This window comes from Cynocephalus volans, chromosome 1 (assembly GCF_027409185.1).
Source record: "Cynocephalus volans isolate mCynVol1 chromosome 1, mCynVol1.pri, whole genome shotgun sequence".
NCBI lineage: Eukaryota > Metazoa > Chordata > Mammalia > Dermoptera > Cynocephalidae > Cynocephalus > Cynocephalus volans.
This window is the reverse complement of record NC_084460.1, coordinates 31,409,771-31,430,302: the sequence shown is the minus strand read 5'-3', so window position 1 is coordinate 31,430,302 and position 20,532 is coordinate 31,409,771. Positions and strand designations below refer to the sequence as shown.

General features: G+C 51.1%; 1 protein-coding gene across 1 annotated transcript in view; it reads left to right on the top strand.

The window, feature by feature from the left end:
* The first annotated feature begins 162 nt into the window (after positions 1-162).
* LOC134390945 (fer-1-like protein 4) overlaps positions 163-20,532 on the top strand; it is a 43,699-nt gene continuing 23,329 nt past the window's right edge. Inside the window, 29 exon segments of the mRNA XM_063114729.1 lie at positions 163-241; positions 515-570; positions 924-1,012; positions 1,103-1,202; positions 2,312-2,403; positions 2,589-2,630; positions 2,926-3,096; positions 3,592-3,652; positions 3,791-3,922; positions 4,175-4,237; positions 4,318-4,402; positions 4,631-4,790; positions 4,907-5,090; positions 5,177-5,363; positions 5,958-6,316; positions 6,669-6,777; positions 6,972-7,149; positions 7,243-7,363; positions 7,814-7,914; positions 11,902-11,989; positions 12,063-12,179; positions 14,807-14,959; positions 15,575-15,728; positions 15,860-15,984; positions 16,384-16,518; positions 16,618-16,791; positions 17,224-17,340; positions 17,435-17,596; positions 20,296-20,494. Of these exon segments, the coding sequence (XP_062970799.1) occupies positions 163-241; positions 515-570; positions 924-1,012; positions 1,103-1,202; positions 2,312-2,403; positions 2,589-2,630; positions 2,926-3,096; positions 3,592-3,652; positions 3,791-3,922; positions 4,175-4,237; positions 4,318-4,402; positions 4,631-4,790; positions 4,907-5,090; positions 5,177-5,363; positions 5,958-6,316; positions 6,669-6,777; positions 6,972-7,149; positions 7,243-7,363; positions 7,814-7,914; positions 11,902-11,989; positions 12,063-12,179; positions 14,807-14,959; positions 15,575-15,728; positions 15,860-15,984; positions 16,384-16,518; positions 16,618-16,791; positions 17,224-17,340; positions 17,435-17,596; positions 20,296-20,494 (3,793 nt within the window).

The following is a 20,532-nucleotide window of genomic DNA, read 5'->3' as shown; positions in this document are numbered from 1 at the left end:
CCTCCCCACACATGACCCCCGTGCCTGCTGCCTGTGTATTTGACTAAAGGGCAGGGATTGCTGAACCTGCTGGGTAAGTCAGTGAGTCAGAGGCGATTCAGGTGGGCGGGCGGGTGGGCAGAAGGGCAGGCAGGCAGAGGGAGAGCCAGTGGTGCTGGGACCATGGCTCTGACCGTATGTGTGCGGCGACTAACAGGGCTGCCGGGCACCCATGACCGACAAGTGAGGCTCAGCTTTCGGGGTGAGGCTTGCAGAGGTTCTGTAAAGATTTTGGGTACAGGGGGGCTCTGGCTCCTCCATTCTCTAGATCCCCCAACCCACCCTTGCTATCTCTACAGCCTGTCTCCTGTCTCCCCCAGCCTGATGTCGCCAATCCTCTGACTCCTTCCCTCTCCATCATCTCCTTTTCTTTAAGGGTGAAAGGGACTGGACACTGGGCAAAGGGTGGGGGAGGCAAATAATTTTTTTGTGTGGGGGGAGGGGCTGATAAATGACTAGTTTCGGTTCTGAGCAGGCTTTACCCAGAAAACAAGAAAAATTCACTGTGGTCAAGAAGCAGATATTGGTGAGGTCAGTACTGTTGGTTCCTGGATGGGGAGAAGCAGGTCTATTCTTGGGTTAGGGGACTCAGTCCTAGGTCTTGGGAGGTGTACTCTTGGGTGGTGGGGACAGTCTCAGACTTGAGAGATTAGTCTGGAAAAAGTCAGCCCCAAGATTGGGGGGATTAGTTCTTTGTTGATAGTTAGCCCCAGGCCCACCCTAGTTTGGAGTTAACTCCTTGTTGGGGGATAGTTCCAGGTTTGGGAGGTCAGTCCTAGAGTTAGCTCCAAGTTTGGAGGGCTGGTTTCTGTTTCAGGGTTGGAAATAGGTTCTGGATTGGGGGTCAGAGTCAGCTTGAGTCACAAACTTTCTCCTATCACTAGCTGTTCCGTTGGCCCCACTATGGGGCTCCGCTGGCTGGGGAGAGTCTGTCTGTGCAGGTGGTCAACTGCAGCCATGTGTTCAGCCCCCGGTGAGTAGGCCTGGGGGAGCCAGGGATGCAGGTGGGGCTGGGGGTGGCTTGACGCCATTCCCCTGGGTCACTCTTGTGCCACTCCTCCAGGCCTCTGGGGACCTTGGTGATCTCCCTGCAGCAGCTACAGAGTGCCGGGCATTTGGTACTGCGGGAGGCCCTGGTAGATAAGAATCTGCGAGTGTCTCCGGTGAGTTCCACCAGCTCCCAGCCTGAGAATCCCTCTAGAGAGAGGGTTCCATTTCTCAGAGGGCAAAACCCAAGACCCAGACAGGAGTGGTAACAAGGTACCCCAGTCAGGGCTCCTTTTATTGCCTGAGTTCCACAAGAACCAGGTTCAGCTCTGAGCCCTAGAGGTGTGGAGATGGGGGATATAAGGATTTCTGTGCTGCTCCCTGACCTTGCACCAGGCTCAGTTCTTGTGGGAGACAAAGATGAACCTGGCCAGATTTTCCTGGTGTTTCACAGAGGGTCATATAGCCTACTAGAAATGGGCCTGGGTTCAAATCTCAGATCTGCCATTTCTTAGCTGAGAACTTGGACAAATTATTTAGCATCTCTAAGCTGTTTCATCACCTACATCATGTGGAGTCATACAAAATGCTGAGTTTTTCATTCAGTCTGCCATCATTTGTTGAGCTCTTATTATAAGCCTAGTGCTGTGCTGAGCAATGAAGATTCAGTGGTGAGCAAAACCAGATAAGTTTTTATCTAGTTTTCCTCTTGGAGTTCCTATCTAAAGAGGGAGGCAAACATTAAACAAATATTCACACAAATAAATGTACAATTGCAACCGGCAGGTGTTACAAAAGAGCTGGTAAGGGGCTGGGAGAGTGTTTAGCAGGGGAGTGTGACATATTTGGGATCCAGAAAAGGTTACCTGAGGAACCAAAGCATGACAGGCATTAATTAAGTGGAACAGAAATGTGCAGAAGTCTAGTGCCCTGAGGGAGGATAGCTGGGGTGCAGAGCAGGAGCAGAACTGGAAAGAGATGGAGCTGGAAAGGTTGGCAGGGACCAGGCCATGCAGAGCTGTGAAGGCCCCAGTGAAGGGTTTCCAAGAGCAATGAGGGAATTGTGGAATCATGTTTGTCTCCCTCAAGAGGTAACTTGCACATGGTAAGTTCTTAATAGGTTGTGAGTAGTCAATATTATTAATGATCAGAGAGGAACCACAAGTCACCACAGATTCAAGCCAGGAAGGTCTCTATTTACAGATGGAGTAAAAGTGTCCTTGGGCCTCTCTTAGCCCCAGGGCAGCTTGAGGGACCCTTGGGGACACTGTGTATGTGTTTTCAGATCCAGGTGGAGCTTGACCTAAAGTATCAGCCCCCAGAGGGTGCTGCTGGAGCCTGGGCAGAGGAGGACTTTGGGGCACCAATCCGGGACAGGTAACCCCCCAGCAATCTAAGCAAGTTCTGGTACTCCCAGCCCAGTGAGGCCCTGGAAAGGGAGAAGTAGCCCCCAATTCCTCTCTGGATCTGCGGATACTGAAGCCCTTGGGAGTGTGCTAACTGGGTTGCAGCTCTGTAGTCAGGCCTGGCCCTCTTGCTCCTTTCATTTCTCTGCCTCCCAGCTCGGAGCTGATCATCCCCAATGTGGGCTTCCAGGAGCTGGAGTAAGTATATGGGGATGCCCTGGGGTCACTGAGGTCAGTCATAGGGTTAGGAGCCAGTGATGTGGGGTCAATCCTGGGGTCTGGGATCAGTACTGAATCAATTCTAGGGTCGGGGTCACTCCTAGAATCAAGAGTCAACTCTGGAATTAGAGGGGTCCCAGGGTTGGGGGTCTGTCTTGGAATCAATGGGGTCAGTCCAAGAGTCAGGGGTCAGTCCTAGGGTCAGGGAAGTCAGGGGATGCCCAGAGATGGGTGATAGGTCCCAGGCATGTCCCTTGAGGGCCTTTCCTATCAGGCCTGGGGAGGCCCTGCTGGAGCGGCGGGCAGTGGCTTTGGGCCGCAGGCTAGCTCGAGGCCTAGGCCAGCAGGACGATGAGGAGAATGACCTGGAGCTGGAGCTGGAGCTGGAGATCGAGGATGAGCCTGATGTGGAGCTTTCCGGGGTCATGTTCAGCCCCCTCAAGAGGTACCCACTGCACACTTGCTCCCACACCCTACTAGTGAGTCAGTCTCACCACTTACACATGCAGGCCCACGCCCATCCACCCTCACAAACACACAGTCCCAGTGTATGGGTGAAGGGCAGATATCCTGGGGTCAAAGTGTCACTCACTCATAGGCATAGACACAGCCACGTTCACGCACACAGTTACACTGGCTTACAATCACACACACGTGATGATGAAAGCTTAATGAGGGCAAGGAGTTCTGTCTCTTTTGTTCATAGCAGTGTCCTAGTGCCTAGAACAGTGTTGGCACATAGTAGGTGCTCAATAAATCTTTGTTGAATAAATAGTTTCAGGGCTCCAGGAATGAGTCAAATTCTGGGTGTAGGGTTGAGATGGAGGCAAGACAAGACCCTAAGGACTCAGAATCCAAAAGTTCAGAGGGAGAGGAGACCAAGCAAGTGTGCATGCAGGCAGGCAGGGGGCAAAGTGAGATCTCACCTTAACCTCTGCAGCCGAACCCGGGGCCCGGACCGCGGGGATCCCTCCCAGATGTCCAGAGCCCAGGATTTCCAGGTATTGCTCTTCTTCAGACCCTAACCCTTGGGGAGTACCACCTGTTCTGCACACACACAATCCCCCCCCCCCCCCCCCCCCCCCCCCCGCTATCTGGGCAGGTCTGGCTTCTTTTCCTCCTCCTTCTGCACCCCTCAGGTGGGGGTCACCGTGCTGGAGGCCCAGAAACTGGTGGGAGTCAACATTAACCCCTATGTGGCCGTGCGTGTTGGGGAGCAGCGCCGAGTTACCGCCACACAGCGCGGGACCAGTTGCCCCTTCTACAACGAGGTGGGCGCGACCAAGGAAGAGGGCGGGTCTGAGAGAATGGGCAGGACCCAGATAAGAACTGTCCCTGGAGGGCGCGTGGCCTGAGTGGAACTGAGCCCGGCACCCGCCTACGGATGGGCAGGGCTTGTCGAGGGAAGGCACGGAGAGGCCCGGGGGCGGGGTGCGGTGGGGGAGTGGCTGTTTTCTTTGCAAGAGGCAGCGGCCAGCCGGCGCGGCCCTTCACGTCTAACCTTCTCTCGCCCCCATTTCAAGTACTTCTTGTTCGAATTCCATGAGAGCCGGCTTCGCCTCCAGGACTTGCTGCTGGAGATCACGGTGAGGGGGGTAGAGTGAGAGGTTTTTGTCAGAGGAGGGGGGATGCTGAAGCTCCAGGACTACCGTCACCTTCCCCACAGGCCTTCCATTCGCAGACTCTCCCGTTTATGACCACCCGGATAGGCACCTTCAGGATGGACCTGGGCATCGTCTTCGACCAGCCAGGTACCGAGCCCTGCCCTTATTGAGACTCATCTACACCAAGACCCCTAGACACTGACTTCTGAAACGGCCGCCTCTCGCGAGGGCCGACCTCCTCGCTTCCCGCTCCTCCCTGCTGAGCCGGCGGAAACCCCGGCCCGTGGCTAACCCTCCCATCGCAGCCCTAGGATCGCCCCCTGCCTCCCGCCGGTCTTCCCTGACCCGACCCCCAGCCCACCCCTCCGCCCCCAGATGGCCACTTCTACCAGAAATGGGCTCCACTGCATGACCCCCGCGACACCCGCTCCGGGACCAAGGGCTTCGTCAAGGTTACCTTGTCCGTGAGGGCGCGCGGGGACCTGCCCCCTCCACTGCCGCCCCCGGGCCCAGGGCACAGTTCGGACATCGAGAAGTGAGCTGGGGTGAGGTGGGGAGGGGACACTAGGACGGCGCGTGGCCCAGGCGCGCCGAGAAGGGCAGGGGCCGAGACTCCAGCCTCTCCACCTTCTCCGCGCCCCCCTTCCCTAGGAACCTGCTGCTGCCGCGCCGGGTGCCGGCCGAGAGGCCGTGGGCGCGGCTCCGCGTGCGCGTGTACCGTGCCGAGGGGATCCCCGCGCTGCGCCCGGGGCTGCTGGGCAGCCTGGCCCGCGCCCTGCACGACCAGCGCGTCTTCATGGACCCCTACGTGCGGGTGTCTTTCCTGGGGCAGCAGGTAAGTGGCTCCCGTGCCCGCTCTCTGCGGCCCCGGCCCTGGTCCCGCGCCGACCCCTCTCCGCCTGTCTTCGCCGCCGCCTTCAGGGCGAGACGTCGGTGAGCGGCGAGGCGGCGGCGCCCGAGTGGAACGAGCAGCTGAGCTTCGTGGAGCTCTTCCCGCCGCTGACGCGCGGCCTTCGCCTGCAGCTGCTGGACGACGCGCCCCTCGTCGATGTGGCCCTCGCCACGCACGTGCTGGACCTTCGGCAGGTCTCCCACCCCGGCCGCGCGGGTAAGCGCGTCCGGACCCCGTCTGCCCTGGGTCCCGCGCCCGCGGCAAACCCCATCCTTGGGACGCAGCTCCACTTAGGAAGCCCGCTCCACCCCCAAAACGGCGCAGCCCCTCGGAGCCAAGCCGGCCTCGCCCTTCGGAGCCTCACCTGTCGCCCCCAGACTATGAATCCCAACCTCGGTCTGGCTCTGTTGACAAAACTCTGACTCCAGCAGCATATCCACTAACCTCTCCATCCCCGCGCTTCCTACAGGTTTACACGCATTGAAACAAGCCCATCTACCCGTATCCGTTTATCTCGGTCCCTTACCTGATCACCCGTAGCCCCGCCCCAGTCCACCTCCAGGACTCTGGCTCCGTCTGTCCACAGCGCCTTTGGGAGACAAGCTGGTTTCAAAGCGCTCCAGGTCGTGGTCCGCAGCTGTGCGTCCGCAGCCGTTCGCAAACTTTTTTACTTCCAGGGCCCCTTCCCCACCCCCCCACCCCCATCCCTCCAAAGGTCTTGGAGGAATCAGCGTGTGGAGCATAGACTGACCTGGCTAGCACCCACCTGCTCAGTGCTCCCCTCCAAAACACTGTTCTTGTTCCTTACAGCGGGGTTTAACCCCACCTTCGGCCCAGCCTGGGTGCCCCTCTATGGCTCGCCCCCCAGCGGGGGGCTCCGGGACGGTCTTCAAAGTCTCAATGAAGGCCTTGGCCAAGGCATTTGGTTCCGTGGCCGTCTGCTTGTGGCTGTGTCCATGGATGTGCTCGAAGGGAGAGCTGAACCTGAGCCTCCCCAGACCCCAAAGGGGTCTAGATTGTCCCGGCTCACCGGAAAGAAGAAGAAAGGCCGGCGGGGCCAAACCCCAACGGCGGCTCCGCAGCACGTGGACACCAGCTCCAGCGCGGATGGGCCTGAGATTCCTAGTGCAATGGAGGTGGAGGTGGACGAGTTGCTGCCGCTGCCACAGGTCGGAGCTGGGGTTTTAGCAAAGGGGCGGAGTCACCTTCAGCCCTTCATTAAATACCATGCGGGTCTCAATTTGGGGGCATGGGTGAAGAGTGCAGCGTGTGGACACATGTGCTTGAGTGTATGTGCACATGTTGGGGGACTGACCAATCAGGGGTGGGCCAGAGAAGACCAATCCCTAGGCCAATGGTTGGGGCTGCAAGGGGAAGAGACCGAGGTAGGATACCTACGGTGACTTCCAGGCCTTGGTTGCAGTGTCTTTCTGTGAGCATTGTGGCCAAGTGTAGTCCAGGCTGCTCCCGGGGGGGGGGGGGGGGGGGGGGGGCTGAGACCAGCCTGACTCCTTTCCCCAGAACGCCCTGGCGCCCTGCGAAGATTTCCTGCTTTTTGGTGTGCTCTTCGAGGCCACCATGATTGACCCCGTCGTGGCCTCGCAGCCTATCAGCTTCGAGATTTCCATTGGTGTGTGGCCTCGCTGAACCTCCGAGGGTCATGGGTTTGAGGGTGGTAATTCTTGTTTCAGACCTTAGGCCCCTGGAAGGGGCTGTTGACCTTCAGTAAGGGGTGTGTTCTGACCTCTATTGAGGCAGAGGAGGTTGAGGAAGGGGTCTGACCCTCAGTCTATTGCCTGCTGACCCTTGCTTCTCTGTGGGTAGGTCGTGCAGGCCGCCAGGAGGAGCAATTGGGACGAGGGTCCAGGGCTGGGGAGGGAACAGACGGCACGGCGGTGGAGGCGCAGCCTCTGCTGGAGTCGGACGTGGGGGCCAGGCCAGAGGAGGAGGAGGAGGAGATAGGGACCCCTGCTCAGCGGCCTGAGCCTATGGACGGCAGCGGGTGAGTGCTCCTGATGGCTGGAAGGAAGGTGTTGGGCGGTCCCAGGGATCCAGAATGCCCCCCAAAGCCTCCACTCTTCTCCACCTGGCCCAGGCCATACCTCTGCTTGCCCCTGCGTCACCGCAAGCCGTGTGTGCGTGTGTGGAGCCGCTGGGAGGATCATACGTGGCGCCTGCTGAGCAGCAACTGTGTGCACAAAGTGGCTGAGAGGCTCGTGAGTGCAAGGCCGGTGCCCACAGGGAGAGGCTGGACCATAGAGACTCTGGGGGTGGCGTGGGGGGACTGTGGCCTTTGAAGGGAGCTCTGGAGCGGGGCTAATGGATGGAGCACTAGGGAGCCAGCACCTTGTTGGTGCAAGGCCAGAAGGTGGAGGCCAAAGAGCACAGCTTCTGGGCAAACTGAGGAGGCCAGAAGTTGTGGGAGGACAGGGATTCAGAATTGTTGGACCCAGGAAGGGGCTGGGTGAAGGAGATGCATAGAGCTATTGGGGGCAGGGTCTCACTGGGGTGGAACCAGTAGGGGGCTAGAAAAATGGAACCTGATCAAGCCAAAGAAGGGTGGGCCAAGAGGTGCGGTCGTGAGTTGGTGGGGCCTCGAGGTGGAGGTGGTCCTCAAGAAGTCCCAGACCCTCAAGACTCTCTGACCCTTTTGGCTGGTTGCGCAGGACCAGGGGCTGCAGGAAGTTGAGACGCTGCAGCGCAGGCCGGGGCCGGGAGCCTGTGCACGGCTCAAGCAGTCTCTGGAAGAGCTGGTGGCTGGGAGCAGGTGAGCTGAGAGCCACCCCTTGCTGCCAACGCCGTGGTGAGGGAGCTCAGGGTAGCTGTCTGGCCCCAGGGTGGCTTGAAGCTGCGATTGCTCAGCACTTTACAGAAGAGTAAGAAGGTGATTGTCCCTATGGAAGGAGTTTGATGGAGACAATTGGGGGTTTGACGGTCCCCACATCCTTGGGCATCTCTACTGCCCTCTCCTGTAAACTTCCTTTCCCACGCTCCTGGAGGCTTGTACAGTTTCTCTTCTCAAACCTCCCCTCTTCCTCCTCCACACTGGTCCTGGCTAATGACCTCTCTTCCTTCATGGAGAAAACAGGGGCCTTACCTTCCTCCAGCCAGTCCACACCTTGCCAGCCTCTGCATCCATCTGCTCTCCTTCCTGCTGCAGCAGAGGAAGTGCCCTGCTCCAGTAGCCCTAGCTGTGGCATTGATTTCATCTCCTCTCACCTACTGGAGGAATTTGTTCTGAAGTTATCCAGTTTCTCTCCTGCATCATCGACTGGTCCCTAGTTACCAGGTCATTGCTGAAACCACATAAACATGTTCTAGTCGCTTCCATCTTTGATCTTCATTTCCCTGAATTCCATTACCTGCTCCAGTTACTTACGTGTTTTTCTGACCCTCTTCTTGAAATAGTTATTTATCTATTTAATAAACATTTATGACATTTACTATGCCAGACCCTGAAGCTTACATTCTGGTGTGTGTGTGGGGGGAGTGGGTGAGTGTGTGTGTGGGGGGGACACAGATAATGAACATGTAAACAAAGCAATAGAAATGAGTAGGATAAGGATAAGTGTTAAGGGAGAAAATAAAGTGAGGGAGCATTTTAGAGACATGTTGCAATTTTGGAAAGGGTGGAGAGGAGAGGTCACTCTGTAGACGACATGAAGAAGATGAAGGAGCAAGCCTTGTCTGTAAGGATGTTCCAGGCAGAGAGGAGAGCATGTGCAAAAGCCCCGAGGTGAAAGCATGCCTGCTGTGTTTAAGGAAGAGCAAGGGAACCAGTGTGACTGCAGTAGTGTGAGCAGAATAGATGAGGCTGGAGGGAGGCAGGGTAGATCATGCGGGAGCCTCATAGGCAATTGTCATGACCTTGGCTTCTTCTCTGAGTGCAGACACTGAAGGTTTTGAAAAGAGGAGAGATATACTCTAACTTACACTTCTTAAAAAGAGGGCTGGCTGGTTAACTCACTTGCTCAGAGTGTGGTGCCGATAACGCCAAGGTCATAGGTTCAGATCCCTGTACTGGGCAACCACCAAAAAAAGAAGTGGGAGAGGAATGATGTAAGAGAGGAAGCAGGGAGATTACTAAAGAGGGCATTGTAGGGGCCAGCCCGTGGCTCACTCGGGAGAGTGTGGTGCTGATAACACCAAGGCCACGGGTTCGGATCCGTATATAGGGATGGCCGGGTTGCTCACTTGGAGAGCGTGGTGCTGACAACACTAAGTCAAAGGTTAAGATCCCCTTACCGGTCATCTTTAAAAAAATAATAATAATAATAATAAAGAAGGCATTGTAATAATCGAAGTGATAGATGATGGTGGTTGCAGTGGAGATGCAGTGCCAGGATTTGCTAGTGAATAGGTGTAGGGGATGAGGAAAACTCACGAAGAATAGTCATGAATGACTCCCAAGATTTTGGCTTGCACAGTGATGTAGATGGTGCTGTTTACTGAGTTATGGGAAAAAAGAGAAGGAGAAGATCTGAAGGGGGCTGGGAGGCAAGGGAGGACATCAGAAGCTCATTTTTGGACATGGTAACTTTGAGGTGTCTATTAGACTTATAAGTGGACGTGTCTGGTAGGCAGTTAGCTAGATGAGGTCAGTTCTGGGGAGAGTTCTAAGCAGGGATTGTAAATTTGGGAGCTGTCATTACGTAGATGGGGATGGATAAAACCATCTAGGGAGCCGAGAAAAGAGAAATCTGAGGACCTGGAGAGCTCCAGCATTTAGGGGTAGGGTAGAAGAGGGGGACTCTGCCAGGGACCCCAGTCAGGAGAGGCAATGAGGTAGTAGGTTGTAGGTGGCCACTTTTCTGCCCTCCTTTTGCTCAATCCTTCAGTGTCAGTGGATGCAGTTGATGTCCCTCCTTCTTGAAACATTCTCTGTGGTGAACTTCCATGAGTCCACACTGCCCTGGTTTTCCTCCCACCTTCTTGCCTATTCCTTCTCATCTCTTTTGCTGACTCCCTTTCTGCTTGACTTCTAAAAGTTCTAAATGTTCATGCGTATGTGTCCCAGAGATTAATTGTAAGGCTACATTCTCTAAGTCTCCAAAAGAGCAGCCACCTTATCCAGCTTAATTCCTTGCTTGATTTTCTAAACTGTTTCTGTTTTCACTTTACTGAAATTATTTTATTACTGAAATTATTTTTTGGCAGGCAAAGTTTCTTTTGCTTTGTGTGTGTGTGTGTGTGTGGTGGCTGGCTGGTAAGGGAATCTGACCCCTTGACCCTGGTGTTATCAACACCATGCTCTAACGAACTGATTGGCAGGGAAATTTCAATGAAAGATCTGTACATATGTTTCACTATTTATAGTTTTAGCCAATGTAGTTTTCTTTTATGGCCATTGTTTCTGTCAGGTCCAATTTCCTTGAATCCAGTTTGGGATTTAATTCTTGACATAAAGATTTGATTCTTTTGTCAGTTTTCAATCAATATCAAACATTCATAAATGCAAACATTCATAAAAAAATAATAATAATTGGGGTCAAAATGGTTCCAAAAGATCTGTTTCAAAAATCATTTTTGACTGAGAATACAAGTGGTAATCAAAATGAATTCCCTGCCCTAGCTTACTTTCAATGTAGGAAGACAGACAATAGATAAATAAAGCAGAGTATTTATTTATGCCATGGGGAAAGTGGCAGGAGCTGTTTAGATGGGGTGATCAGGGAAGCTGACATTTGAGTAGAGATCTGAATGAAGAAAGGAATGAGCCATGCACAGATTTAAGGGCAGAACATTCTAGTAGAGGGAGGAATTAATACAAAGGCCCTGAGGTGGAAATGAACTTGGTGTATTTGTAAGGGAGCAAAAATGCCACTGTGGCCATAGGGGTGTGCATGAGGGCGAGTTATATTTGATGAAGATGGGGACAGAAAGGGAGCCAGGTTATGGAGGGCCGTTTAAGCCATTTTAAGGATTTTTGTCTTTTCCTCTGAGATGAGAAGCCACTGCAGAGGAGTGGGATGGTCTGGAAAGCATTGAAAAGAGCACTCTGGATGCTACATATTGAGAATATTGTGCAGGAGCGGGGGTAAGAATAGAAGCAGTTAGAGCAATTAGGAGGCTGTTGCAATAATGCTGGGTGAGAAATGATGGAGGTTGGTCTAGGGTGGTCCTGGAGAAAGAGAAAGGGAGAAAAGTGGTCAGATTTTGGATATTTTTTGAAGGTAGAGCATAAATAACTTGCAGATGGATTGATGTGGAATGAGAGAGAAAGAAAGAGAAGTGAAGGATGACTCTGACATTTTGAGGTTAAGCAGGGTTTTCTTTGTGAGGGGTGTCATTGGAAATCGTGCATTTGGTTTGGGCATGTGATGTTCAAGCTATCTTTTAGTCAAGCTGGTGGAGACTAAACCACAGGTCATCCCAGACTTAAAGGCACATACGAATTCCCCAGAGTACAAACTTGTAGATTCTGATGCAGTAGGGTCTGGGAGGAGGCTGGACATTTATAACTAGCCTGCAAGTGATACCAATGCTGTTGGTCCATGGGCCAAACTTGGAGTAGCCAGGGTAGTAAATTAAATATTAGCGAGATCTGGAGCTCAAAGGTGAAGCTGGCCTTGATGAATTTGGGTGTGGTCCAAATACAGAAGGCCCTCTTTGGATGAGGAAGGGCACCCCTTCTGAGATCAGGACTGAGAGGGCTGTTGGAGGCTGGGGGCGCTCCGAGAGCAGGGAATGGCCCCAAGAGTCAGTGTTCTCTCCCTTGACTCCCCCCTGCTTTGCATGCCCCTGCTTTCTGCAGACAGTTTTGCCGCAGTGCTGAGCGCAGGACGATGATCAGGCCCAACACCCTGGATCGATGCCGAGGGAAACTGCTGGTGCACAGCCTGGTATGGGGCAAGGAAGGGAATCAGGGGCACCTAGCTGGGGCCCTGCACTCACGCTCTCTTCTTGACCTTCCAGAACCTGTTGGCAAAGCAAGGACTACGGCTTCTACAGGGCCTGAGACAGGGCAATGTGCAAAAGAAAGTGGCATTGGCCAAGAAGCTCCTGACAAAACTGCGCTTCTTGGCTCAGGAGGTGATGCCTTGCCTACCCCATTCCCTCACCATGTATACCCTTTCCCCTAAGCTTTTGGATCATTCCAGAAGCCTCTGGGCAGGTGTGATTTGCCCTTTGGAATGATGCCAGGGCTGGGACACATTGATTGTTCTGGGCATAGGACTGAGCTCCATTTGGAGCAGCTAAGGGTGAGGATGAGAGTTCTGGGGCCCACCAGGGTCTGGGGAATATTTGGGATCTCTTTGGATGAAGATTTGAGAGAAAGTTCCCTTGGGTATGACACCCTTGCTCTGCAGATCTGAACACGACATGTGTGAAGGGTGAAGAGAGTTTGCATTTTTGAAATGCTTCCTCTGCTAAACATCTGTGTGTGTTATCTTGTGTCCTTCCAACAACCTTGGGAAGAGCTTACCCCATTTGACAGGCATGGAAACTGAGAGAGGGAAAGGGACTGGTCCATTATGTCACCGCTGGTTAAGTAGCAGAGCTGGAATTCAAAGCCAGTTCTGCCTGACTCTGAAGCTCAGTCCTTCCCAAAGGCACAGGATATTTAGATCCCTGGGGCCAGAATGTCCTCAGAGTCAACCACTGAGGAATTGGATTTTGGTCTTTCTTAGAACTTGAAGGATAAGTTGGAATTTGGCAAGTGAGAAAGGATGCACAGCGTGTGCAAAGGCCCAGAGTCGGGAGGTCTGGGCAGCTGGAAGACGGTGTTGGAAAGAGAGACAGGACAGAGACCTTATTATGTTGAATTTCAGTGCAAAATTGCTTCTTAAATGTGTAAGAAAAACCTCCTTTTGTCTGCTGACACTTAAAATTTTTATGACATAAATATGCATCCTGAAAAAGTAGTTTAATTTTACTGTTTTTGAAACTTTATATTATTTTGCTTTTTTATTCAATATTGTTTGTGAGATTTACCCATATCATTACATGTAGTTGTAATTTGTCCATTTCATTGCTGTATAATATTACATTATATGAATATACCATAATTTACTTATTCATCATACTGTTCATGGATATATGAGTTGTTCCCAGTAGGTGGTGATTAGAAACAACGCTTCCAAGACAATTCTTTACATGTCATGATGTGCAAGTGGTTTCTTCTGGGCAATGTTCTCAAACGTTGTGGTTTCAGGACTGGAGACCCAAAAGAACTTTTGCTTATGTAGATTGCTATCTACTGATATTTGCCATTATATAAATTAAAACTGAAAAAAAATTACAACCTGAGAAATAAAAAATTATTATTAATTATTTAAGATAACAAGAGTAAAGGGTTTGGATCCCCATACTGGCCAGCTGCCAAAAACAAACAAACAAACAAACAAATAAATAAATAAAAATAACAAGAGTAAAATTATTGCATGTTAACATAAATAATATGTTTTTATGAAAAATATATTCTTCAAAACAAAAAAATTACTGGGAAGAGTGGCATTTCTTCACATTTAAAAAAAATGTCTGGCAAAGAACTTTTTATACTTTGTTATATTAAAATCCATTGGTCTATCTTGCAGTTTGAATGGATCTCTTATCCTTGCATGATCATGCATAGGATCATTTGAAATCAACATGGTGTAAATGCTTTAAATATTTGGTAGAATTCACCGATGAAGCCATCTGGTCCTGGACATTTCTTTGTTGGGAGGTTTTTGCTTACTGATTCAATCTCTGTACTTGTTATAGGTCTGTTCAAATTTGTTGTTGTACAATTGTTCTTCGTATTATCTTTTAATTGTTGTTATTTTTGTAAGGTCAGTAGTAATGACCTCACTTTCATTTCTGACTTTAGTTATTTGTGAAATCTGTGATAGTCTAGAATGCATCAGAAGATTTCTCTTGGGTCTCCAGCCGAGCCTTAAGCATTTGCTAGCTGGAAGCCTAATGGGGGAGTTTTTTTTTTTTTTAAAGATGACCGGTAAGGGGATCTTAACCCTTAACTTGGTGCTGTCAGCACCACACTCTCCAAGTGAGCCACGGGTCGGCCCTAGTGAGGGAGTTTTGTCTCAGTACCTCTGCCTCATCCTTATCCTTCAAAAAGTTGAAATCCCAGAAGGCCACTGATGGATTTCTTTTAGCTCTCCTGCCCCACACCTTCTTCTAAGAGTGGTTACTTTGCACTTGCAAGAAATCCCAGGTGCCTGAGGAGGATGAATGGTGCTGATGGTTGCACAATGTGAATGTACTTAAAGCCACTGCAGTGCACAATTAAAACTAGTTAAGATGGGGCCGGCCAGTGGCTCACTTGGGAGAATGTGGTGCTGATAACACCAAGGTCACAGGTTCGGATCCCTGTGTAGCCGGTTGGCTCACTTGGGAGAGTGTGGTCCTGACAACACCAAGTTAAGGGTTAAGATCCCCTTACCAGTCATCTTTAAAAAAAAAAAAAAAAGTTAAGATGGTAAATTTTGTGTTATGTATATTTTACCACAATTAAAAAAAAAAAAGTCAGGTTGGACTTTGAGCCTGAGGTGGCTTGGGGGGCATCTGGGGGAGATGTCCAGGAGGCAGGTGGCCATGAGGATCTGGGGTGCAGGCAGGGCTGGGATGGATATTTGGTCCATCCATCCAGTCCAAGCTGTGAGAGCAGGTGGTCTCAGCTCCCAACCCCCCTCCGTGACACAGTTCTCTGCCCGCAGCCCCAACCACCCCTCCCTGATGTGCTGGTCTGGATGTTCAGTGGGCGACGCCGCGTGGCCTGGGCTCGGATCCCTGCCCAGGATGTGCTGTTCTCTGTGGTCGAGGAGGAGCGGGGCCGGGACTGTGGGAAGATCCAGAGTCTGCTGCTCACAGTGAGGGGGTGGGGGCGAGGGTGTCTGGGAGAAGTGGGGTGAGGCTCATAGGGCGGGCGTGGGCATCAGGGTGGAGGCCTGTGGTCAACCAGGAGCCCCTGAACTCTTTTCAGTTGTCCAAAAAGCCAACATAAGGTTGTGCCTTTGCCCAGGCCACCTTTGAAATGAGATAAACACATTTTTCAGCTCTGGGCCTGCACTCGCCCTCTTGTTGACCACATTGTGACAAATGGGCAGGGTAGTGAAAGAGGAACCGTAATCAATTAGTCCCTTACAAAAAAATTTCTAAATGAGGTGTCCCTGGAAAAGATATCAAAGGGGTCCCTTGTGGTGAGAAGTGGTGACCCTTGGTATAGGGGTCAGGGAATGCAAATGTGTCAGGAATGGCGAGGACAAAGGAGGGAGTGTGGGGTGTGGGGTATAGGAAGTGACAGCATTGGGGCAGGAGGTGTGGGGAGTGGGAGTGAAAGGGGAATGGGGTGGAGGGTGGGGGGCACAAAGGTGTGGTATAGCCATACAGAGAAAGGGCGTGCCTTGGGGAACAAGATTGTTGCCTCTAGCTGGGGTAATAAGAGGAGACAGCTGGGGCCTTAACATGCCTCCTTTCCCCACCAGGCGCTTGGGGCAGCCCCTGGTGAGGTCTGTGCCAAGCTGGAGCTCTTCCTGTGGCTGGGGCTGGGTAAGCAAGCCAAGGCCTGCACCTCCGAGCTGCCCCCGGACCTGCTGCCTGAGCCCTCGGCCGGGCTGCCCCACAGCCTGTGTCGGGATGGTGAGTGAGGGGCGGGCAGGGGACAGGGGGCACAGGGCCCACCTGGCTATTTGCCCAAAGTGTGGGGCTAATAAGTCTAGGCACTCCAGTGGTCCCCTGAGCAAACATGACCTTTTCCTTCCCCCTCCCAGATTTTAGCTACTTCCAGCTCCGGGCTCACTTATACCAGGCCCGAGGTGTGTTGGCAGCAGATGACAGTGGCCTCTCAGACCCCTTTGCTCGAGTCCTCATCTCTACCCAGTGCCATACCACACGGGTGAGGGCTGGGATGGGATGTGGGTGGAGGGGGCTGGGAGACAAGATGGGGTCTTAGGTCCCCACGTCCCTAAGGCTCTTCCCACCCTGGATTTTCAGGACCAGATATTGGATGGGACTGCCTTGACTTAGGGGGTGGTGGAGAACCAGAGGTCTTAGGGGTGAGGAGTTGTTTTCTGGGGTTGACTTTAGGTCTGGGCTCAGAGGGCGGCAGATTACAACAGGGAGAGACCAGGGCTAGGAGACCAGTGTGAAGATGCTTTGCCCTCCTTCACATCCCCACTTCTCTGGTGACAAACAGTTACTTAAAGGGTTACTTTAGCTCAGTGGTGCTGTCCTACATGTGCTTCAGGAGCCTTCTTCTGACACCCGATGTTGCCACTTCTCTGCGTGGCCCCAGGTCCTGGAGCAGACGCTGAGCCCCCTGTGGGATGAGCTCCTGGTCTTTGATCAGCTGATTGTGGACGGCAGGAGGGAGCAGCTGCGGGAGGAGCCTCCTCTGGTCATCATCAATGTCTTCGACCACAATAAGTTTGTGAGTGAGGCTGGGCCCCCCCAGGTTCCCAGCCTGGAGTCCCCCTCCCCTGGCTCCTGAGCCTCTTTCCCTTTTGTCTTCATGCCCTGCTCCCTGCAGGGCCCTCCTATGTTTCTGGGCAGGGCACTGGCTGCCCCGAGGGTGAAGCTGGCGGAGGACCCATACCAGCGCCCTGAGCTGCAGTTCTTCCCCCTGAGGAAGGGACCCCGGGCAGCTGGGGAGCTCATTGCCACCTTTGAACTCATTGAACTGGACTACAGTGGCCGACTTGAGGTCAGAATGCCCTGGCCTAGCTGGCACAGGCTGCGGGCCCATCTGTTATTCCATCAGGCATCCAGCTTCAGGGAATAGAAAACATGTGTGTGTCCCAGGGATATCCCTCCAGGTCCCTTATCCCCAGAGCATGCAGGCTGCAGGTCTGTCCTGGGGTCACCTCATTGGACCTCCTAACTCCAGGGAACATTATAAGTGGTCATACCCTAGGTTTACCTTGCCAGGCTCCTCCAACCCCAGAGAACCCAGGTACCCACCCTCCCTCCCTGCACATGGCTACTTCCTGAGACACCCCCACTCCCCCAATCCAGCCTTGCCCGGTTCTTCTGTGCCTATATTTCACCAGCACCTCTCCATATCCCTTCCCCAAGCCTGGGCTTTTTCTCCTTTGGCCTGACTCCTCTTTGACATTTGACCTCTTCTCCCCTGCAGCCTTCAGTGCCCAGTGATGTGGAGCCCCAGGATCTGACAACCCTGGTTGAGCCCCTCTCTGGACACCTGTCCCTGCCACCCAATGTGCGCCCAGTGCTCAGGGAGTTCCGTGTTGAGGTAGCACCAGACACTCAATGACCCCTTGCTCCCCTGCACTGGGGCATCCCTCTGTCAGGTGCAGGTCCCTGAATCTCCCACTTCCTGAACCTAGGTGCTCTTCTGGGGTCTGAGAAACCTTGGTCGTGTGCATCTGTTCGAGGTGGAGCAGCCCCAGGTGGTGCTAGAGGTGGCCGGGCAACGTGTGGAGTCCGAGGTCCTGGCCAGCTACCGTGAGAGCCCCAATTTCACAGAACTTGTCAAGCATCTGACAGTGGTGAGGGTGTGGGCCATGGGCAAGGAGTGCTGGGCAGAGAAGTGCAAGAGGGCAGTGCATGGTGAATTTCCAGCTGGTCATCAGATTGATCCACGGGTCAGCAAACTGTCTGTAAAGGGCCAGATAGTAAATGTGTAGGCTTTGTGGTCCATACAGTCTCAGTTGCAACTACTCAACTCTGCCATTGTAGCACAAAAATAGCCATAGATGGTATGTAAATGAATGAGTATGACTATGTTCCAATAAAACTTTATTTACAAAAACTGGCTGTTGGCCAGACTTGGCTTATGGGCTATAGTTTGCTGATCTCTGGATTAATCCAAGGGCTGGTGGTATTCCCTTGGCTCTCTTGAATGAGTAGATTAACCAAGTGCCCTGAAAGATGAGTCTCAAAAAATCTATGTAGTCTCTGAGACACCAGGGACTGGGAAGAAAAATATATTCATTGTGTAATTTGTAATTACTACAGTCTGGAGTTTGGAGTCAAATCCTGGTAATGCCACTTAGGATCTTGTCAAATCACTTGTCTTATTTGAGCTTCAGTTTTTCTGTATGTAAAATGAGGGTAATAGGTACAAAAGAAAAAAGGTTGGCAGGACATACAGCAGGTATCTCCTGGCAGGAGTGCTGTGAGGAGCAAATGACAGAAAGGATTTTGGTGAAAGGGCTTTGTAAACTGAAAAGTGCCGTGACTGTGTGACTAGGACAAAGCACAATGGTTTCAGACTGCGAGGGGGCAAAAGACAAACAAACAGAAAACCCCACCACTATTTCATGACTCTGTTTCACATGCAGGAGTTTTCTGTTTGAAACTTCACTGTGCTATAAGATAATGAAACTGAAAGCAGCTTGCCTGTTGAACTTCCAGGGGCTATGTCTTAGTCTGTTCTGGCTTTTATAACAGTATATCTTAGACTGGGTAATTGATAATCAATAGAAATTTATTACTCACAATTCTGGAGGCTGGAAAGTACAAAATCAAGGTGCCAGCAGATTTGGTGTTTGGTGGGGGCCCATTCCTCATAGATGACACCTCTCTCTCTCTCTTTCTCTCTCTCTGGCAGCTGGCCAGTACAGGGATCAAACCCAGGACCTTGGTGTTATCAGCACCACACTCTAACTAACTGAGCTTTCCAGCTAGTCTAGATGGTACCTTCTATTTGTCTTCATGTGGCAAAAGGGCAAACAGAGGCTAACAAGCTCCCTCAGGACTCTTTTATAAGGGCACTAATTCATGAAGGCTCTGTTCTCATGACCTGATCACCTCCCAAAGGCCCCACCTCTTAATACCATTATCTTGGGGGTTATGTTTTAATATATAAATTTGGGGGGGACACATACATTTAGACCATCACAGGGTGTTTCTTTTCATTTCTCACTTCATAGTGCAAATTGGGGAGCACACATCCCTTTCTGCATTTTGCACTTGAAAAGAATATGAATTCTTCTGTTGTTGAGTGGAATGTTCTATAGATATGTTAGGTCAAGTTGTTTGACAGTATTATTCAAGTCACTTGAACAAGGCTCCTTTATTTTCTGTTTAGTTCTATCCGTTATTGAGAATAGGGCATTGAAGTTTCCAACTATTATTGTTGGATTGCCTGTTTTTCCTTTCAATTCTATCATTTAACTTCTTGTATGTTGATGTTCTTTTGTTAGGTGCATATAAGTTTATAATTGCTATATTTTCCTGATAAGTTGACCTGTTTATGATTATAAAATGTCCCTCTTCATCTCTAGTAAAATTTTTTGTCTTAAACTCTATTTTTTTGATAGCATAACTACTATCTGTGGTTACTGTTTGCATAATATAACTTTTCTCATTCTTTTACTTTCAACCTATATGTGTCTTTGAATATAAAGAATGTCTCTTAGACAGCATGTGGTTGTATCTTTTTAAAATCCAGTTGAAAATCTCTGTCTTTTGATTGAAAAGTTTGATACAGCCACAATTGATGTTATTATTGATATTATTGGTTGGACTTACAGCTGCCATTTTATTATTTGCTTTCTATATGTCTTGTATATTTTTTGTTCCTCTTTTACTGCCTTTTTTGTATTAAATAGATATTTCTTGGTGTACTACTTTAATTACTTTGTTGTTTTTACTCAGTAGTTGTCCTAAGGATTATGATAGGTATACTAACTTTTCACAGTTTACTTTAGATTAATGCTAATTTAGTTTCAGTAAAATATAGAAAACTTTCTCCAGTATAGCTCCATTCCTTCCTCTCTCCTTTGTGCTATAATTGTCACACACACACACACACAAACACACACACAATCCAGCAATACAGTAGTGTAATTATAACCCCCACCCCCAATCCATTGGTAGATATGGAATTCCTGGGTTAAAGGCCATACATATTTTTATGGCTCTAAATCTATATTTGTAAATTGAGTATTGGTCCTTTACATAAGAATAATAACCCCATGTTTCTGATAGCACTTTGTAGGCTCCAAAATACTTTTGTATCTATTATGTTATCTGATACGGCTTTTGAATCCAGAACTGTGTTCTATTTTTAGCTGGGAAACAGTTAGAAGGCAGTGACTTACCAGAGATGGCACAGAGAGGCCATAGCAGAGCTGGGCTGAGAATGTGAGCTCAGATGTATCGTTTTTCCACCTGTCTCTGTGGCTGCCTTTCCCTCCTCCCCACGTCTTCGGACACACAGTTCCTCTCTCCCCACCCCCAGAACTTGCCGGAGCAGCCTTACCTGCAGCCCCCTCTCAGCATCCTGGTGATCGAGCGCCGGGCCTTTGGCCGTACAGTCCTTGTGGGTTCCCACATTGTCCCACACATGCTGCGATTCACACTCCAGGGTCATGAAGATCCCCCTGAGGAAGAAGAGGAGGAGGAGGAAACAGGGGACCTGGTGCCCAAGGGACCTCAAGGTTAGGGGCCACCACACAGAAGCTCCTCTGTTCCTCGC